General features: G+C 46.2%; 1 protein-coding gene across 3 annotated transcripts in view; it reads left to right on the forward strand.

The window, feature by feature from the left end:
- Positions 1–14,825, forward strand: part of LOC139548068 (2-(3-amino-3-carboxypropyl)histidine synthase subunit 1-like) — a 105,500-nt gene extending 90,675 nt beyond the window's left edge. Inside the window, exons 10-12 of one of the 3 annotated variants that reach the window (XM_071357382.1) lie at positions 2,778–2,856; positions 10,958–11,092; positions 11,651–14,825. In XM_071357382.1, coding sequence (XP_071213483.1) covers positions 2,778–2,856; positions 10,958–11,092; positions 11,651–11,749 — 313 coding nt within the window. In that variant the 3' untranslated portion in view covers positions 11,750–14,825. The remainder of the gene's footprint in view (positions 1–2,777; positions 2,857–10,957; positions 11,093–11,650) is intronic. The other 2 variants (XM_071357383.1, XM_071357384.1) reach the window with 2 other exon arrangements.
- Positions 14,826–20,930: the final 6,105 nt, after the last annotated feature.

A 20,930-nucleotide genomic window follows, 5' to 3' on the forward strand; every position in this document is an offset into this window, starting at 1 on the left:
CTGAAAGAGAAGGGAGGGAGAGAGGGAAGGTGTACTAGCCCACACAGTGCAGCGGAGAGGCCCACCCCCAGCCTTTCTCTCCCATTAGTGACACACCACACACACTCCGACACACAGAGAAACCATTAGCAAACACTTTAAAGTGTGTAATTAGATTCCAGCCTGATTTTAACCATTGTGCAGATATCTGGCAGACCCACACACACTTATCTCAACTGGTTCGCAAATACCCTGCAATGTGTTATGCCATTTTACCGAAAAATCATTTGCATTTCCTCTTCACCCATATTCCAATCAACTTTCCTGTTTTAATCTTTTTTATTTTATTAAAGTGACCATTTTCCTGAGATATCGAGAGAAGAGGTTAATTGTTTTTGCCAGTCTTGGTCCAGGCTGCTAGGATAACTGAAGGGCAGCAGCCTTGCAGGTGGAGGGAGGTCTGCCTAAGTGTGCATCCCAAATGGCACCCTATACCCTATATTGTGCACTTCTTTTGACCAGAGACGTTTGCTGTAGAGGGAATAGGGCGTCATTTGGGATGCATCCTAGCTGTTACTGGGGCTAATGTACCAGAGAAGCTAATGTAGTAGGACGGGGACAGGGCCTTAGTTCACACTGTGAACACTGGGGAACCCTTTAGGTTCTGTGGTCACCCCAACCCTCTCTGGCTCCCAAATTGCACCCTATTCCCTATTTAGTGCACTACTTTTCACCAGGGTCTCTAGGTCTGGTCAAAAGTAGTGCTCTTAATAGGGAAAAAGGTGCCATTTGGGATGCAAGCTGTGTGTGGTACCCTTCCCTCTCATTCAATTAAGTCTGCTTATCAGGCTGTCCTCCCTCTACCCCAGCTCACTGCAGGGTCCCCCATTCACAGAGAGTCATCAGGATTCTATTCACTTACTGATGGTCTCCTTCACAGGGCATGACTAGAGCTTCCTGTTTCCCTAAACCCAGAGGGCTGCTAGGAAATGGACAGGGGGAATGGGGACACATTCAGAGGCAGTTGCTGTAGTAGACTGTGACTGGAGTTATATTTACCTCTCCCTGTAGCAACCCCTCTCTCTCTGTCTTTTCTCTTCCATCTCCCTCTCCCCGTCTCTCCCTCACTCTCTCTCTTTCTCCATCTCTCAGTCTATGCCCTGTGGTGAGGGTTCTGCGGTGAGTTAGGCAGATCTTAGCTCAGATATTGGCTGTAAATTGAATTGTGTGGCGTGCTGGGGGCCTAGCCAGTGTGGCACAACACATGCTCCCAGGCCAATCTGTTAAGAAACTGCTCCTAAAGAGGGAAGTAGGGATTGTCATATCCTCCTCCCCTCCTCTTCTGTCCTTCGGTTCTCTCTCCTCCACTCCCATCCACTCATTGCTTGCCTTAAAGACATGCTCCGGTACTTTGGCTACGAAGAAAGTATGTTTTAAACCTCCCGCTTTGGGCTAGATGTGTCAATGTGTAGTTCATACATGCAGAATTACTGTCTTGCATCAATTATCCATGAAATTCCTAGTTTGATAGCGACTGTTTTCTTTAAGTTGTGTTGTGCCATTTTCCCTACATTCTGCCCAGCGTTATCCAATGAGGTTGCAGGGTGGGCCCAATGGCTCAGTGGACAAGCAAACGTCTCACTTATCAGCCTTCCAAATTAGACTGGTGAATACTCATTCATTCTGTTTTTGGGGAGGTATTTTCCCCCCAACAAGGAGAGCATGGTGGGCTCCAGTGGTTAGGGTGAAGCCCCAATCAATTCTACTGTTCAAGGAAGCAGCTATGATATAAGGCACAGTACTGTTACAAGGAAACAAACCGAGAGAGAGGATGCAGAGATACACTTCTGCAGCAGTTGCCGTTTAACTTGTGAAAGTATCCCTGAAGATGTTGCACGATGCAGTGTTTTAGAGCTAGCATCTTTCTCCCTCCCCACCTTTCTGTACACCTGTGCACAGATTCTGAATGCATATATTTGTATTGAAATCTACCAAGATGTGTGCGCTCTCATTCCTCACCGTGTCCATGTGAATACAGCTGAATCCATAAATGTGTCTGGTGTATTACTGGTGGCTGTCTGTCTTTAGAGATAAGCGGTACAGGGAGGGGCTGTCACCGTGGAGATGGAGCTGTGGATAGCATTGATTTGTGGAAGCTAACCTCTTTAACCCGCTCTGCCTCTCCTCCCTCCATTCTCCCCCCAGCTGTTTACATCCTTCTCCTCATCCTTCACTCACACAATCACTAAGATAAACACGTCTCACTGCCAATCCCTCTCTCTCTCACCTTTCTTTTCCATCACCCCTCCCTCTCTCCATCTTTCTTTGTCTCTCTCCCTTTAGCAAACTCCCAGCCCCCCTCCCCTCTGTCTGTCTTGCTATGTAGGCTAGCTCCGTGGAGACTGGGCTAGTGCAGCTTTTTTATTCAAGCTCACCTAACTCCCTCTTCTTTCTCTTCCCTCCAGTTCTCCTATCACACCTTCCCACCTCTCCCTGTTTCCCTATTTGTGTTCCCCCTCTCCCCTCCTCTCCCTGTCTCCTCTCAGCATCCTTCCTTTCTCCCCCTGGTATGATGAATGAATGCAGAGTGTGTTTTGTGTTCAGAGTGAATCAGGACAGATCCTCTAACATATGCAGGAGATCAGGTGGAGGCAGAGCTGCCTGCAGCCCAATGCAGCAGCACAGATTCACATCATGTGCCTACCCACCCTGCTATCTGAGATGTGCACTGCCTCTTTAATGCAATCTCTCTCTCTATCTCTCTCTCTCTCTCTGATGTTCTCTCTCTCTCCTTGCAGGTGGGTCCAGATCGCTTGCCCGCGTCTCTCCATTGATTGGGGCAAAGCCTTCTCCAAACCCCTGCTGTCTCCCTATGAGGTAAACAGGCGTCTTCCAACAGCTCGCCACGATCCACACTGTCTGCTGCTGTCATTCACTATCAAAAGAGGACAAGTGTGCACGCGTACACACACATACACACACTTCAAATGACTTTTCTCCCTCGGAGCAGGCGGTGTTGTGTAGGAACTCGCACCCTGTGATAAATGTGGGAAAATAACCTCATGTTCTGATGTCTGGTGTTAACATTGCAGGGGCTCATCAGTGCTGCTTGTCTCAGAGCAGGCAGGTAGCAGTCAGGCTGGTAGAGTTGATGGGGCTGAGGACAGGGCTTGGGAAAGAAGCTGGCTAGATGGGGCTGGGGAGAGAGGCAGGCTGGCTAGATGGGGCTGGAAAGAGGCAGGCTGGCTGGATGGGGCTGGGGAGAGAGGCAGACTGGCTAGATGGGGCTGGGGAGAGAGGCAGACTGGCTAGATGGGGCTGGGGAGAGAGGCAGACTGGCTAGATGGGGCTGGGGAGAGAGGCAGGCTGGCTGGATGTGGCTGGAAAGAGGCAGGCTGGCTGGATGGGGCTGGGGAGAGAGGCAGGCTGGCTGGATGGGGCTGGGGCGAGAGGCAGACTGGCTAGATGGGGCTGGGGAGAGAGGCAGACTGGCTAGATGAGGCTGGGGAGAGAGGCAGACTGGCTAGATGGGGCTGGGGAGAGAGACAGGCTGGCTGGATGGGGCTGGGGAGAGAGGCAGGCTGGCTGGATGGGGCTGGGGAGAGAGGCAGGCTGGCTGGATGTGGCTGGAAAGAGGCATGCTGGCTGGATGGGGCTGGGGAGAGAGGCAGGCTGGCTGGATGGGGCTGGGGAGAGAGGCAGACTGGCTAGATGGGGCTGGGGAGAGAGGCACACTGGCTAGATGGGGCTGGGGAGAGAGGCAGACTGGCTAGATGGGGCTGGGGAGAGAGGCAGACTGGCTAGATGGGGCTGGGGAGAGAGGCAGACTGGCTAGATGGGGCTGGGGAGAGAGGCAGACTGGCTAGATGGGGCTGGGGAGAGAGGCAGACTGGCTAGATGAGGCTGGAAAGAGAGGCAGGCTGGCTGGATGGGGCTGGGGAGAGAGGCAGGCTGGCTGGATGGGGCTGGGGAGAGAGGCAGGCTGGCTGGATGGGGCTGGGGAGAGAGGCAGGCTGGCTGGATGGGGCTGGGGAGAGAGGCAGGCTGGCTAGATGGGGCTGGGGAGAGAGGCAGGCTGGCTGGATGGGGCTGGGGAGAGAGGCAGGCTGGCTGGATGGGGCTGGGGAGAGAGGCAGGCTGGCTGGATGGGGCTGGGGAGAGAGGCAGGCTGGCTGGATGGGGCTGGGGAGAGAGGCAGGCTGGCTGGATGGGGCTGGGGAGAGAGGCAGGCTGGCTGGATGTGGCTGGGGAGAGAGGCAGGCTGGCTAGATGGGGCTGGGGAGAGAGGCAGACTGGCTAGATGAGGCAGACTGGCTAGATGGGGCTGGGAGAGAGGCAGGCTGGCTGGATGGGGCTGGGGAGAGAGGCAGGCTGGCTGGATGGGGCTGGGGAGAGAGGCAGGCTGGCTGGATGGGGCTGGGGAGAGAGGCAGGCTGGCTGGATGGGGCTGGGGAGAGAGGCAGGCTGGCTGGATGTGGCTGGGGAGAGAGGCAGGCTGGCTGGATGGGGCTGGGGAGAGAGCCAGGCTGGCTGGATGGGGCTGGGGAGAGAGGCAGACTGGCTAGATGGGGCTGGGGAGAGAGACAGGCTGGCTGGATGTGGCTGGGGAGAGAGACAGGCTGGCTGGATGGGGCTGGGGAGAGAGGCAGACTGGCTAGATGAGGCTGGGGAGAGAGGCAGACTGGCTAGATGGGGCTGGGGAGAGAGACAGGCTGGCTGGATGGGGCTGGGGAGAGAGGCAGGCTGGCTGGATGGGGCTGGGGAGAGAGGCAGGCTGGCTGGATGTGGCTGGAAAGAGGCAGGCTGGCTGGATGGGGCTGGGGAGAGAGGCAGGCTGGCTGGATGGGGCTGTGGAGAGAGGCAGACTGGCTAGATGGGGCTGGGGAGAGAGGCAGGCTGGCTGGATGTGGCTGGAAAGAGGCAGGCTGGCTGGATGGGGCTGGGGAGAGAGGCAGGCTGGCTGGATGGGGCTGGGGAGAGAGGCAGACTGGCTAGATGGGGCTGGGGAGAGAGGCAGACTGGCTAGATGGGGCTGGGGAGAGAGGCAGACTGGCTAGATGGGGCTGGGGAGAGAGGCAGACTGGCTAGATGGGGCTGGGGAGAGAGGCAGACTGGCTAGATGGGGCTGGGGAGAGAGGCAGACTGGCTAGATAGGGCTGGGGAGAGAGGCAGACTGGCTAGATGGGGCTGGGGAGAGAGGCAGACTGGCTAGATGAGGCTGGAAAGAGAGGCAGGCTGGCTGGATGGGGCTGGGGAGAGAGGCAGGCTGGCTAGATGGGGCTGGGGAGAGAGGCAGGCTGGCTGGATGGGGCTGGGGAGAGAGGCAGGCTGGCTAGATGGGGCTGGGGAGAGAGGCAGGCTGGCTAGATGGGGCTGGGGAGAGAGGCAGGCTGGCTGGATGGGGCTGGGGAGAGAGGCAGGCTGGCTGGATGTGGCTGGGGAGAGAGGCAGACTGGCTGGATATGGCTGGGGAGAGAGGCAGACTGGCTAGATGGGGCTGGGGAGAGAGCCAGGCTGGCTGGATGTGGCTGGGGAGAGAGGCAGACTGGCTAGATGAGGCTGGGGAGAGAGCCAGGCTGGCTGGATATGGCTGGGGAGAGAGCCAGGCTGGCTGGATGTGGCTGGGGAGAGAGGCAGGCTGGCTGGATATGGCTGGGGAGAGAGGCAGGCATGGAGACAGCTATGCAGTAGGAGCCCCTATGTTCTCTCAGCTCTTTTGCTCTCTCTCTCTCTCGTGCTCTCTCTCTCGTGCTCTCTCTCTCGTGCTCTCTCTCTCGCGTGCTCTCTCTCTCGCGTGCTCTCTCTCTCGCGTGCTCTCTCTCCTGTGATCTCTCTCTTGCTCTCTCTCTCTCGCGTGCTCTCTCTTGCGTGCTCTCTCAATTCAAGGGGCTTTATTGGCTTGGGAAACATATCTTTACATTGCCAAAGCAAGTGAAATGTATAAACAAAAGTGAAATAAACAATAAAAAGTGAACAGTAAATATTACACTCACACGAGTTTGAAAAGAATAAAGACATTTCAAATGTCATATTATGTCTATATACAGTGTTGTAGCGAAGTGCAAATATTTGAAGTACAAAAGGGAAAATAAATAAATATGGGTTGGATTTACAATGGTGTTTGTTCTGGTTGCCCTTTTCTTGTGGCAACAGGTCACACATCTTGCTGTTGTGATGGCACGCTGTGGTATTGCACCCAGTAGATATGGGAGTTTATCAAAATTGGGTTTGCTTTCAAATTCTTTATGGGTCTGTGTAATCTGAGGGACATATGTGTCTCTAATATGGTCATACATTTGGCAGGAGGTTAGGAAGTGCAGCTTAGTTTCCACCACATTTTGTGGGCAGTGTGCACATAGCCTGTCTTCTCTTGAGAGCCATGCCTGCCTATGGCGATCTTTCTCAATAGCAAGGCTATGCTCACTGAGTCTGTACATAGTCAAAGCTTTCCTTCATTTTGGGTCAGTCACAGTGGTCAGGTACTCTGCCACTGTGTACTCTCTGTTTAGGGCCAAATAGCATTCTAGTTTGCTCTGTTTTTTTGTTAATTCTTTCCAATGTGTAAAGTTATTTTTTAATTTTTTTTCCTCGTGATTTGGTTGGGTCTAATTGTGTTGCTGTCTTGAGGTTGTTTGTTATTTGTTATATATCCACAAAGATTGGAGAAGGGGTTAATCCACACATCTCTGTTTTGGATAGATAACTCTTCGTGTTGTTGTTTGTTTAGTGTGTCCCAATTTTCCCAGAAGTGGTTAGATTCTATGGATTCTTCAATTGCTTTGAGCTGATTTCTGACGTGCTGTTCCTTCTGTTTCCGTAGTGTATTTCTGTATTGTTTTAGTGATTCATCATAGTGAAGACGTAGACGTTTTCTGGGTCTGTATGTTTTTGGTTGGACAGGATTCTCAATTTCTTTCTTACATTTTTAGATTTGATAGGGAAGCTGAAAGGTCAAATATACTGTTTTAGGCTTTCTACTGCCAAGTTTACACCTTCACTATTACAGTGAAATGTTTTGTCCAGGAAGTTGTCTAAAAGGGATTGAATTTGTTGTTGCCTAAATGTTTTTTGGTAGGTTTCTATACTACTTCCATCTATAGCATTTCTTAATATTGTGCAGTTCCTTTGGTTTTGACACTTTGCATCGGTTATTGACTGGAAGCGTAATACGCTGAAAACAGGTGACTAGCGGAATGACAACAACATTGATGCTTGTTAAAGAAGAGATGGAGAGAGGGACAGAGACACCTAACATTGGTACATTTAGAAACTACTTTCTACACTAGTCATATACTTTGCACAAGAACCACCACCCTCTTTGAGTAAGAAATCATGAATGTATTTACGTGAAATGCCTGTGTTTGCCGTGGATCTCTCTCGGTGAACAGGGCAGCCTTGGAAAGGGAGTTGGGCCTTTTCGCGGCACGCTTGTAAGGCTCCGATTGTCCGAAATGGTTACAACAAGTATTCTACTGTTGTCTTTCTCTGTTGTTGTCCGGTATCTGGGGACTTGTCGTGGTGTCCTGAACAGAACTACAGAGTTGATTTTCCTTCCATTCGCTCTTGAAGATGCTTCTTTGAATATAGGCTAGCCAGCCGTGTCGATGGTTCCTAGTGGGGTGATGAGAGTAGCGTAATACGATGGTTTGAGTAGAGTATTAGGATGGTCCCACTTAAATCACTTTCGAAGATACTTTACTCAGGACAGCTAGTCAGCCGTACCAGTGATTGTCCGGGAGGTGAGTTTATCGTCTCAAACTCGTGTTGAGATTCAAAGTTCAAACCACTTTAAATGTGCACCTGCAGCTTCACGCTTTTCTGGTCTCTGTTTTTTCTTAACTCATCATTTTTACAGTTTGTAGTAAAGCGTTGGTTCCGACAGGCTGACATGCTCTCTGACCTCACTCAGGGGCAGTGGCTACTTACTGTGTACAGTTATAAAAAAAACTATTATCTCTTATAGCTTCTCCAATCACATCCCTCTCTTAACAAAACACTTTCATAATTTTTCATATTACATGCACAACGCATAGTATGGAAACTTTGTATGTTCTGGGTATACTTTTCAAGTTACAGTAGTTCCTTTTTAACATTTTTAATGACGTCACAAAATAACGGACAAAATGACATTAGTGTTCTATAGATGGCCTCTGACCGTTCCCCACGTTTTATGTTAGAAATATTGCTCCAGTAGTTGCTTTTGAACGTGTTAGATTTTCAGCTGGAAAAAGGTCTGTTGAGACAAAGCAGATTCCTTTGGTGAATTTGGAGAGGGAGACCTGACTCTTCTCCCCTTGATTTACAACAGGACGTGAGTTGTTAACCCCCACTAGTTATTCCTCTGCGGGTGAGAGGGGGTCTGACTGAAGTTATTCATTGCAAACCTGATCTGACCTATTTAGATTCTCATGGACAGTCATGACACTCTCTTCAGGTAGACTGTGATTTTGCTGTGATCTGATAGGGGTGTTAGTGGGCTGACTGGGAACACTCTGAGAGACTCCGGGTTGAGGTCAGTGATAAAGTAATCTACAGTACTACTGCCAAGGGATGAGCTCTCTCTCTCTCTCTCACTGACTGACTATAGTGTACACTAGCAGAACAGCACAGCGGACCAGCTCCCCCCGATGATGGCCTCGTCACACTGCATCCCAGCTGCAGCTTGTTTTTTTAACTAGAAGGAGATGGATCTGATAAGCAAATGATTGTTTGTGTGCTCCTGCTGAGGTAGTGCATCCCTTAAGACAGGCATTGGTTGCACGGTGATAACAAGCACAGGGGTGTGAATATGATGTGGTCTGCATTTTAGAGACATGGAGAGGTGATAATGTAAGCACTATCAGTCATTATTCTTTCGAATAATGAGTCATATGAAATGAGAAATGAGTCATATGCTTAACATGTACTGTTTATATAGATATTTGGTTAGTTTCTAAACAGGAAATGTGCCCCTGGTATGATAATTAGCAGGATGATCAGCATGGTCATATTTTAAGCTGTGGTCCAATGTCAGTACATTCCATATCTGTGATCATGCGCTGTTTACAAGTCCAATCCTACGCTGCTGCTATGATATTGACTAATGCTGTAGATGGTGTGTGACTGTGATTCACCCACTAATAAGATCAATTTGTGTTCAGAAGCTTCCTAGTAAAATGTGCCTTGGCTTCCCTGACAGACCTTTTTCAAATAGTATCAATACATATAAATGATTTGCGCCGTCTGCAGTGGTGTGTATGTTTAAGTTAATTCACCTCTTGTCATCCCTGCTAATCGACTGTATCTGTGTCTGTGTGCTCCGCTTTCCTCTGTGGCATTCGGAGATGAGGAAGAGAGAGATATGGGAGGAGAGGGAGCAGTGGTTATTTTCAGAGCGTCTCATGTTATATTTATAGTCAATAAGACACACTTGCCTCCTGTCAGCAGAGGGATTAGCAGGAGCAGCTAGTTTACACAGAGAGGGGGGAGGGAGGGAAGAAGATAAGAAAGAACAATTTGTGATTGATAAGAATCAATTACATTATTGGCCAGGGCTGTGATGATACCTGTATTGCAATATTTTTTCCATGGCAAAAATGAAAACACGAAGCAGACCAAACACTTTGGTCCCTGCTGTATGTAGAATATTGTGTGCTATAGCTTGGTAAGAATACATACATGTGACTCTGGATGACAACATAATTATGTTTGTTTCCAGCATTAGGGCTGTTTTCCTAAAGAAGTTAAATCTGCTTTGTGTTTTGTTTCCTTGCCACGTTATTAACGAGTATTGCGATACTGGTATTATCCTGGCTCTAGTATTGACATGGCTTAACATGATAGCAAAGGGGAAATTATTGTAATTGTAGGCAGAACATGTACAATACTAGAGTTGTTTATGGAATTTATCAAATTTAAAACTCCCTGACCTGTGTCTTTTGAATAGAGATAATTGGAAAATCTTCTGTATTATAAATGCACTCTCTTTATATCGCTATATAGTGCACTATAAAGGCTATTCCCAATATAGTGCACTATAAAGGCTATTCCCAATATAGTGCACTATAAAGGCTATTCCCAATATAGTGCACTATAAAGGCTATTCCCAATATAGTGCACTATAAAGGCTATTCCCAATATAGTGCACTATAAAGGCTATTCCCTATATAGTGCACTATAAAGGTTATTCCCAATATAGTGCACTATAAAGGCTATTCCCAATACAGTGCACTATAAAGGCTATTCCCAATATAGTGCACTATAAAGGCTATTCCCAATATAGTGCACTATAAAGGCTATTCCCAATATAGTGCACTATAAAGGCTATTCCCAATATAGTGCACTATAAAGGCTATTCCCTATATAGTGCACTATAAAGGCTATTCCCTATATAGTGCACTATAAAGGCTATTCCCTATATAGTGCACTATAAAGGGAATTGGGTGCCATTTGGAAAGCAGACACAGTTAGCTAGGTAGAAATATAGTGACATCCACGCTTGTCATCCACACTCAATATTTTGACACCTGTCTGGCATGTGTGTGAAGTCAGACGTTGTGCCATTGTTTTCTGCATACTGCTGTGCTCCATACAATACTTCTCTCCTTCACTGTTTCTACTCAACCAACACTTCTGCCTTTTCCATCAGACCACTCCCTACCTCAATGACATACCAATGTCAGGGAAAGCCATACCAATTCCAGTCATTTGTGGAAATGAATAGAAATTCAAATCATGAATTGAAATGAAACCTTGATTACAACTATAGGCAGCTCAGGAATTAAATAGTTCAATGGAAAAGGACTGACATGTAACTGGCCCCAGGCCCTGATTATAAGCTATGAACAGTATGATGGGCTGTAGTAAAAGAACAGGACAGGACAAATCAACGGAGTGCTGGAAGCCCTCTGTCTTGGTTGTGTTGTCTGTGTGTGCAGGTAATCTATGTTTAACCTCTCGGTCTCCTGTCCTCTCTGCTCTCCCTCCCCTCCTCTACCAGGCAGCTGTGGCTCTGCAGCAGGTGGGCTGGCAGGAGGTGTACCCCATGGATTTCTACTCCAATCAGAGCCTGGGGCCATGGGCGCCCAACCACCCTGACAACCAACCAGCTCGGCCCGCCCGCAAACAGACACAGGTGAGTAGGGCAGACGTTGAATGACATGGATGGGGCAGGAGATGAAACCACGTGTGTGCCCAGAGTGCTTGAAGCCTCTCGTGTGTGTGTGTGTGTGTGTGTGTGTGTGTGTGTGTGTGTGTGTGTGTGTGTGTGTGTGTGTGTGTGTGTGTGTGTGTGTGTGTGTGTGTGTGTGTGTGTGTGTGTGTGTGTGTGTGTGTGTCAGTCACATGGCTTATATGGAAGAGCTGACAGAGAGCAAGCACGTCACCATAGTGACACCCAGAGGTACACTGACAACAGGACACATTTCATGATTTTTTTTATTTCTTATTTGATTTGTGTTGATTCATCGTTACATAGTCTGACACTATGTTATAAATTCTGTACAATGACTTTTAAATGTGAACAGTCAAATGTATGCATTCCATTTGGATTAATATTTCCTTGCTATGAACATTCGTTGTGAGTTTTCTTGTCATCTGACCACACATGTTAAACGTATCAGGGGTAAGTAATATCAGGGGTAGGTACTGTCACAGTCCCAAATCTTAACTCTCTCCCACTGTTTCCCTACAGAAGACTGGCTCACAGCCAGCCCCTCTCTCCACTCCCTCACAGCAGTCTAAACAGTGTGGACAGAACCAGTGCGCTCCTTGTGGCTGTCAGGGAGAATGACACGTACACCACCATCTTATCATGGTGATCGGTTGGAGCCAGGCCAGCCTAGAGGGGAGTGAGTCTATCTACCACCCACAGGAGGGCTTTCACTCTGAGCCCTGCTCAACACCTTACCTCCTCCAGGAGACAGAGAACCAGAGACACTTCACCTCAGATACCCCTCCGTTGTTGTCCTGACGGAATGGACTATACTGCATCTAAGGGTTGTTACCTTTTAAAGTGTGTATGTGTTGAGCACAGAGAAACTGAGGCAATGTATGTCTGTGTATGAAGAGGGTGAATAAGTGCAGGAATGTGTGTGAGTGGGTGTGCATTCCTGTATATTTGTCTGTGAAAGAGAGAGGGAGGAGAATGATATAATAAGTTGGTGTGTGGGGGTAATAAAGAGAGAGGAAAACAGAAGGATGGCCCTGAGTTGATTGTGTTAGATGCCAGGGGATGTGGGTGGCTTTGGTTAAATACAAGCCACTTATCCCTGAAACAGAAGGAAGCTGCCAACCACTTTACACTGGTAACCCACAGACTATATTAAAGAAGAGAATGCATTTGGTCAAAAGATGAGACATGCCGTTTTTCTCCATTTCAAGCTTGTTTTCTTTCTATTATATTATACAGTAACAGTCAAAAGTTTGGACACCTACTCATTCAAGGGTTTTTCTTCATTAGTACTATTTTCTACATTGTAGAATAATAGTGAAGACATCAATACTATGAAATAAAACATGGAATCATGTAGTAACCAAAAAAGAGTTAAAAAAAATCTAAATATATTTTGTATTTGAGATTCTTTAAAGTAGCCACCCTTTGCCTTGATGACAGCTTTGCACACTCTTGGCATTCTCTCAACCAGCTTAATGCGTCATGAGGTAGTCACCAGGAATGCATTTCAATTGTGCCGTGTTAAACGTTCATTTGTGGAATTTCTTTGTTTCAGACGATCAGTTGTGTTGTGACAAGGTAGGGGTGGTATACAGAAGATAGCCCTATTTGGTAAAAGACCAAGTCCATATTATGGCAAGAACAGCTCAAATAAGCAAAGGGAAACGACAGAATCATTACTTTGAGGCATGAAGGTCAGTTTCTTCAAGTGCAGTCGCTATAACCATCAAGCGCTATGATGAAACTGCAAGCGCTATGATGAAACTGGTTCTCCAGAGTTACCTCTGCTGCAGAGGATAAGTTCATTAGAGTTACCAGCCTCAAAAATTGCAACCCAAATAAATGCTTCACAGAGTTCAAGTAACAGACATCTCAACATCAACTGTTCAGAGGAGACTGTGTGAATCAGGCCTTCATGGTCAAATTGCTGTAAAGAAACCAATACTAAAGGACACCAATAAGAAGAAGAGCCTTGTTTGGGCCAAGAAACACAAGCAATGGACATTAGATAGGTGGAAATCTGGCCTTTGGTCTGATGAGTCCAAATTTGAGATTTTTGTTTCCAACCGCTGTGTCTTTGTGAGACGCAGAGAAGGAGAACGGATGATCTCCGCATGTATGGTTCCCACCGTGAACCATGGAGGTGTGATGGTGTGGAGGTGCTTCGCTGGTGACACTGATTTATTTACAATTCAAGGCACACTTAACCAGCATGGCTACCACAGCATTCTGCAGCGATACTCCATCCCATCTGGTTTACGCTTAGTGGGACTATCATTTGTTTTTCAACAGGACAATGACCCAAAACACACCTCTAGGCCGTGTAAGGGGAGTGATGGTGCTGCATCAGATGACCTGGCCTCCACAATCACCCGACCTCAACCAAATTGAGATGGTTTGGGAAGAGTTGGACTGCAGAGTGAAGGAAAAGCAGCCAACAATTGCTCAGCATATGTGGGAACTCCTTCAAGACTGTTGGAAAAGCATTCCTCATGAATCTTTTTGAGAGAATGCCAAGAGTGTGTAAAGCTGCCAAGGCAAAGGGTGGCTACTCAAATATTAAATATATTTTGATTTGTTGAAAACTTTTTTGGTTACTACAGTATTCTGTATGTGTTATTTCATAGTTTTGATATCTTCACTATTATTCTACAATGTAGAAAATAGTACACATATAGAAAAACCCTTGAATGAGTAGGTGTCCAAACTTTTGACTGGTACTCTATGTACAATAAATACTTTGTAACAACAACAAGAGATTACAAATGCAATCGGTCATTCATGTTGACTTTGCCACTCTCTTCATACGGGTCTTGTCACTCCAATGACTCATATTTAAATCGGACTAATAATCAACATTAAACTGTGCTGAAATGACCATGTATGTATTGCATTTGTCAAGTTTATCAATGAAAATATACATAATAACATGATTTAATTCAAAAAGGAAGAAATGATGGAACGTGCTGCTATATTTAACATGTCTACCATGCAGGAGCAATTTGAAGAGTGTGTCAGACAGGAGGTCCTAGTTGGGGTTGTGTACTAGTCCGTCACAACTACCTCTCATCATTTATTAATGACCTGAGTCTGTCAGCGGAACATTCTCACACTGACTCACTAGAGATGATTGACAGCTGTGTGTGATGTGGCCTAAGCTAGGCTGGTTCCCTGAGTACATCTCTCTCTAGGTGATCTACTACAGTCTCTTTGATGTCACATGTACGGTACCCCTCTGATGTCACAAGGACCTCCTCTGACAAGACCTGCTGTGCTGCAGCTTCTACTCAGATCAGTCACCGCCGCATCTGACAAAACAAAGGCAAAGGTGCTAGACACTGCTGGTCCCACCAGATGCCCAGGTCCTCGATGTTCTATTCAAATCAAATCAAATGTTATTGGTCACATGCCCATATTTAGCTTGTGTAGAGAAATGCTTGGGTAACTTGCTACGTCACTGTATGTATGTAATGTCACATTACGCCATATTCGACACCTCAACATTTCCCTGACAAGATTAGCTATTGAGTTATAAAGGTGTTTGTTTGCTGGTTGTTGTCTATCAGTTTATGTATTATTGATATTGGGAGGTGGGGATTTGGCAGGAGATTGATTCAACAGCAAAATAATCCTCCCTAATGCTTGTAGGATTTGCAGAGAAAATAGCAAATTTAATTAAACTGAGTAAACTTTTGTGGATTTCTTTTTTATTTAACCCTTGTTTTACCAGGTAAATTGACTGAGAACACATTCTCATTTACAGCAACAACCTGGGGAATAGTTACAGGGGAGAGGAGAGGGATGAAAGAGACAATTTTTAAACTGGGGATGATTAGGTGACCATGATGGTATAAGGGCCAGATTGGGAATTTAGCCAGGACACCGGGGTTAACACCCCTACTCTTACCATAAGTGCCATGGGATCTTTAATGACCTCAGAGAGTCAAGACACCTGTTTAACATCCCATCAGCAAAGCTGAACTCAGAATACCCTTTCTAGTGTCTCTCTTAGCTGTTCACAGTTGTATTTTTTGGAACCCTGCCCACGTGGAATCCCTACCTACATCTTTGAAAACATGAACACTATCGCACTCTACCTTACCACAACCCTGGGATGTGTTCATTAAGCACAGGCAGGGAATAATGTTTTCAAATGGAGACAAGAAATGAGCATTCTAAATCAATATCTAGGTAGTACTTCCTCTGTTTCAAACAATTTGCTTGTATTTCTTGGTTACTGAACTAACCCAAGTATTTGCACCACCTCAGCTCTCAGACTTGTCTTCCACAGAGACTCTGGAGCAATGCACATATATGGCCAAATGCAGAAAAACATGCTATGTGACAAAAATCAACACATTTGGTCTGAAGTGTATTGTATCAGACGTATTGCACATTGCTTGTTCATTGGAACAGAGCTGCAGTGGGAGGCAGTGGCCACTAGATGGAGCTCTCTGCATTGCCAGTGTGTTATAGCCCCAATCTGAAAGTGCTGCTAAATCACCAGAGTTCATGGGGGATTGATTTATCAGAGTGTTTTGTATGGCAGTGTAGTGGGTGAGTGTGCTTGGGGGTGTCCTTCCAAGAACCCTGTGTGCTTTTTGTATTCGGTGTGTGTAATTGTTTCCAGATGTGTGGGGAATATGACTCTACTCTCCTCCATCTCCCTTGGCATCCATCCTCCTCTCCCTCTCTCATCAAATGTTTTTGCCATCACGTTTCTTCTGCCAGCAGCTCCCCGTTTCCTGTCCCGAGGGATTGGCCAGGGTGAGGTTATAGAGGGCTTATGACTGCTTATGAGCTTCCTATCATAATGCACATGTGTCACGTGACTAAGTCATTCCCAATGACAACAGGTGTCCTGGATCACATCGGGTTTTGACTGCTATCAGTGTGCATTGTGTTGTATGGTCAGCTGGTGTTTATTGTAACCCAGTTCCTATGTTCGTCACCCAAAACCATTATATGGTGATTAAACCATCAGCAATATTGATATCCTCCCAAAATAATAAAAAAAACTGACCTTTTAAGATGTTAATATATAGCTAAAAGTGTATCTTATATAGAACTTTAGTAAAAACCAAAGACATGTTGCACAAACTGATTGCTGACGTTCAGACTAGTATGGGCTTGTTTTTTTTTTCTTTTTCTGTGCGTGTGTGTGTGTGTGTCACCTGTTGGGGAAGAGGCAACACTCTATGTGATGTATTTATCTACTCATTTATTTTCATGACTGTGGAGAAGCTGAGTCACAGTAGCCTCCTTCCTCTCCCTTCATCTCCAATGACCCCCATCAGTCCCTGTTGCCCTCCTGTGTACAGAACATTCACTCAGAGGTGAGAATATAGACTCAGAAGTCACGCATCTTTAGAGGGACTGATTTTCATTTTCACCATCCTTCCTCCACCTCTTTCATTTTGTCATCCTTCTCTTTCTGGTGTTGTTAGTTATTTTCTTTCACACAGACATATGAACAGATCTACAAACATCAGACACTTTAGCTGTTTTTACAGAAGATCTGAAATAAAATTAAAATGTTTATGACAAGTTGCACAACAACAAAGGGAGAGGGGGAGAGGAGGGGATTGTGCAACTTTGTTTTTGTGCTTTTTCCCCCCAAGGTGACTTGGAGGCTATGTGTGGACTCCAGACCATGTACACATGTGACTGGCCCAGCCAGGGCTGGAGGAGAGCAGGCGTGGCCGGAGACTCTATAAAAGAGCCAGGCTCCTGTTCTGTCTACAGGGTAACGGTCAGCCCAAAGTCTCTCTGTCCCTCCACACCTTCTGGAATATTCCATTTAGAATATTATATCACTACATAGAAGAGAATCTGTTTTTTTTGACAGGTGAATTTTGAAGATGTGATTGTTCACTATGTGGGCGAGACTGTGTGGTTAGGGGTAGTAATTATGTAGTATGCTGTGGAGCTCATCTCTTTGAGCTGAATTGGTATGTTAACATGGCATTTGTGGCAGCATTTTCAACGTTGTATCTCATCTATTGTGGAAATAATATGATTGTAAGTAAACTCAGTCTAAATTTAAGAGAATAGATTAAATAAATAGATCGCCACTGTATGATGTGTAATACTATCGCTTATTGTCTAATTTTCCCAATGTTATATGGCATAACTGTGCCCAACATGCTTGAAGCTTCATATGTGTGGTGATATCTCTATGAGGCCCTGTAGCAGGGCTGGCAAGGCCTTGGCAGAACCAATCTACTGTATCCTGCTGCCACATCTGGCCCTCTGGCTGCAGACCTAAAGACTGAGAATGCAGGCTGCGTCCCAAATCACAACTGATTCCCTATGTGGTGCAGGGATTAGGGTGCCATTTCAGACACAACCAGAGACCACAGACTGGGGACAGGGAGCTTGGAGCTGGGAGAAGGGGTTGGGAGGCTGAGGGCTGGGTGAGGCCTTTGGCACATTGGCTGGAAAACAAACAGCTGAATGTGGCCATTTCTGAGGGGAGGACGGAAGAATGGAATTAGACTGGAGATCAGTGGTAAGATATGTCACATGACACTGACCAACAAGAAATCAAGGAAGAATACAATGTAAAAGGACCATATTGGCCTAACTTCTTCCAAATAATTAGTACACATGTATCATCAGCATACAGCCAGATCGTGCTGGAAGTTAACTAAGGGGGAAGTTTATTGTCATAATTGTTAATGATTACTCAGTGTTTTCAGCTCCATCGGGATCTGTAAGTGTTAATGTGAGATAAAGCTCATGTCTGTGTGGATGTGGGCAGAATGTGTGTGGGCATGGACAGAATAGATAGGAATGCAAAGGAAGGTTGTTAGGAGGTTGGATAAAAGGCGTTGATGGAGAAAGATTAAGTGTTGTAAAGAAATGAGTAATTCTGTGTGGGAGGTCAACCTGTCTCTTATCAGCCTGCCAAATGCCACCCCAGCAAAATGCTGCCATGGATTATCTCTGGAACTAGTGCTTTTAAATACCTGTAGAAAAAGACTGCTTCATTGTCAGTGTTCTTCTTTCATAGTTTCTCTTTAATTCAATCATTTCCTCACACTCTCTTTCACACTTAATCTCCTCAGTGACTGTGTCTTTAGGGCATTATTGAAGTGCTGACATGACAATGTTAACTGGTACAGTGCCATATAATAATAATCATTGGAGAATGATTTTCCCAGCCTTTACACACACACACACACACACACAACCCCTATGCGAAGCCACACACAGAATCCCTAGTAAACATTAGTATTAGTGCCATGTGGTTGTCGTGCCCCTCAGTCTGATGAAGGGTCAGCCTGTCTCAGGAATGGAAAGAAGTTACTCCTGGCATTCAGGCTACTGCCATTCACTTTGTTACATCTGCATCCCAAATGGCACCATATTCCCTATATAGTGCACTACTTCTGACCAGGGGCAGGACCCATTGAGGGCCATTTGGGACACAACCACAGTGTCCTAAGTTGTAATGATTGGTAGGTATTATACAGCTTATTGAAGGTACACTACATGTTGAACATCTCATTCCAAAATCATGGACGTTAATATGGAGTTGGTCCCCCTTTTCTGCTATAACAGCCTTTACTCTTCTAGGAAGGCTTTCCACTAGATGTTGGAACATTGCTTTGGGGACTTGCTTCAATTCAGCCACAAGAGCATTAGTGAGGTCGGGCACTGATGTTTGGCAATTAGGCCTGGCTCGCAGTCGGCATTCCAATTTATCACAAAGTTCAACGGGGTTGAGGTCAGCACTCTGTGCAGGCCAGTCAAGTTCTTCCAATTTCTGTATGGACCTCGCTTTGTGCATGGGGCATTGTCATGCTGAAACAGGAAAGGGCCTTCCACAAACTGTTGCCACAAAGTTGGAAGCACAGAGTTGTCTAGAGTGTCATTGTATGCTGTAGCATTAAGATTTCCCTTCATTGGAACTAAGGGGCCTAGCCCTTACCATGAAAAACAGCTCCAGACCATTATTTCTCCTGCATCAAAGTTTACAGTTGGCACTATGCATTGGGGAAGGTAGCGTTCTTGTCGGACTGTCACATAGTGAAGTGTGATTCATCCCTCCAGAGAACGCATTTCCACTGCTCCAGAGTCCAATGGCGGCAAGCTTTACACCACTCTAGCCGACGCTTGGCATTGCGCATGGTGATCTTAGGCTTGTGTGCGGCTGCTCGGCCATGGAAACCTATTTCATGGATGTCCCAACGAGGCAGTTTGGCAGTTTGGTACTCGGTAGTGAGTGTTGCAACTGAGGACAGACTATTTTTACGCACACTATGCGCTTCACCACTCTGTGGTCCCGTTCTGTGAGCTTGTGTGGCCTACCACTTCACGGCTGAGCCGTTGTTGCTCCTAGATGTTTCCACTTCACAATAACAGCACTTACAGTTGACTGGGGCAGCTTCAGCAGGGCAGAAATTAGATGAACTGAGTTGTTGGAAAGGTGGCATCCCATGACAATGCCACGTTGAAAGTCACTGAGCTCTTCAGTAAGGCCATTCTACTGCCGATGTTTGTCTATGGAGATTGCATGGCTGTGTGCTCGATTTTGTACACCTGTATGCAACCGGTGTGACTGAAATAGCCGAATCCACAAATTTGAAGGGGTGTCCACATACTTTTGTACATATATAGTGTGTGTGTAGAACGAATTGGTACTCATCAAACCCCTGGTTCCTGTCTGTCTGTTCCAGCACCAGTCTGAGCCCTCCTCTCTGAACAGTAAGAGTTTATGTGCTGTCAGAGTGGTGCATCAGCATGTAGCCTCTTACAGTCCAGGGAGTAGGGCCACTCTCACTGATGAGGAATGCACTCTGCCTAGCAGCCTTGGGAGGACGTTCAACCCACATCTACGAGCGTACGTAATGCGGATCCTGTCAAGGGCCCTATGTATCAAGCATCTCAGAGTAGAAGTGCTGATTTATGATCAGTTTTGCCTTTTAGATCACAATGAATAAGGGGGGGACCTGATCCTAGATCACCACTCCTACTCTGAGATGCTTTATATACAGGTAACTGCCAAAATATAGGAAACACAACCATAAAGTGTCTTAATAGGGTGTTGGGTCACTGCGAGCCGCCAGAACAGCTTCAATGCACCTTGGCATATTTTCTACAAGTGTCTGGAACTCTATTGGAGGGATTCTTCCACAAGAAATTCCATAATTTGGTGTTTTGTTGATGGTGGTGGAAAACGCTGCCTCAGGCGCCGCTCTAGAATCTCTCATACGTGTTCAATTGGATTGAGATCTGGTGACCTGAGACGGCCATGGCATATGGTTCACATCGTTTTCATGCTCTTCAAACCATTCTTTGACCACTCATGCCTGTGGATGAGGGCATTGCCATCCTATGGGGGCATATACCTTGCATCACTCATTTCCTCAAGTGTTTCCGTTATTTTGGCAGTTACCTGTATATGACGTTACTCCAAAGCAGACAGAAGTCAACAGGAGTAAAAAAAAAAAGAGACATACAAAATGCATGTTCATCATTTTAGAAAATGCTAATTGAATACATACATAACATGTATTTATATTAAACTGTGTTGCTTTTAGGTTAAAAAGGTGGACAGCCGGAGAAAGTAGGAAATAGAAGAACAGATAGAGCCACCTGTACAGCAGAAAAGTGATGACCTATAAAGAAAGAAGTCAGAAAATGATCTACAGGCAAAAAAAAGCCTACTTCAATACGCTCATGATGACCTGATTGTAGCTCTTGAAGTGATCTGTATTCTACAGAACTGCTCTGTCTGTTCCTACCGGGTCTTATGTGGGCTGGTGAAAAATAAATGACATGTTAGCGTTCA

Source organism: Salvelinus alpinus, chromosome 21 (assembly GCF_045679555.1).
Source record: "Salvelinus alpinus chromosome 21, SLU_Salpinus.1, whole genome shotgun sequence".
Taxonomy (NCBI): Eukaryota; Metazoa; Chordata; class Actinopteri; order Salmoniformes; family Salmonidae; genus Salvelinus; species Salvelinus alpinus.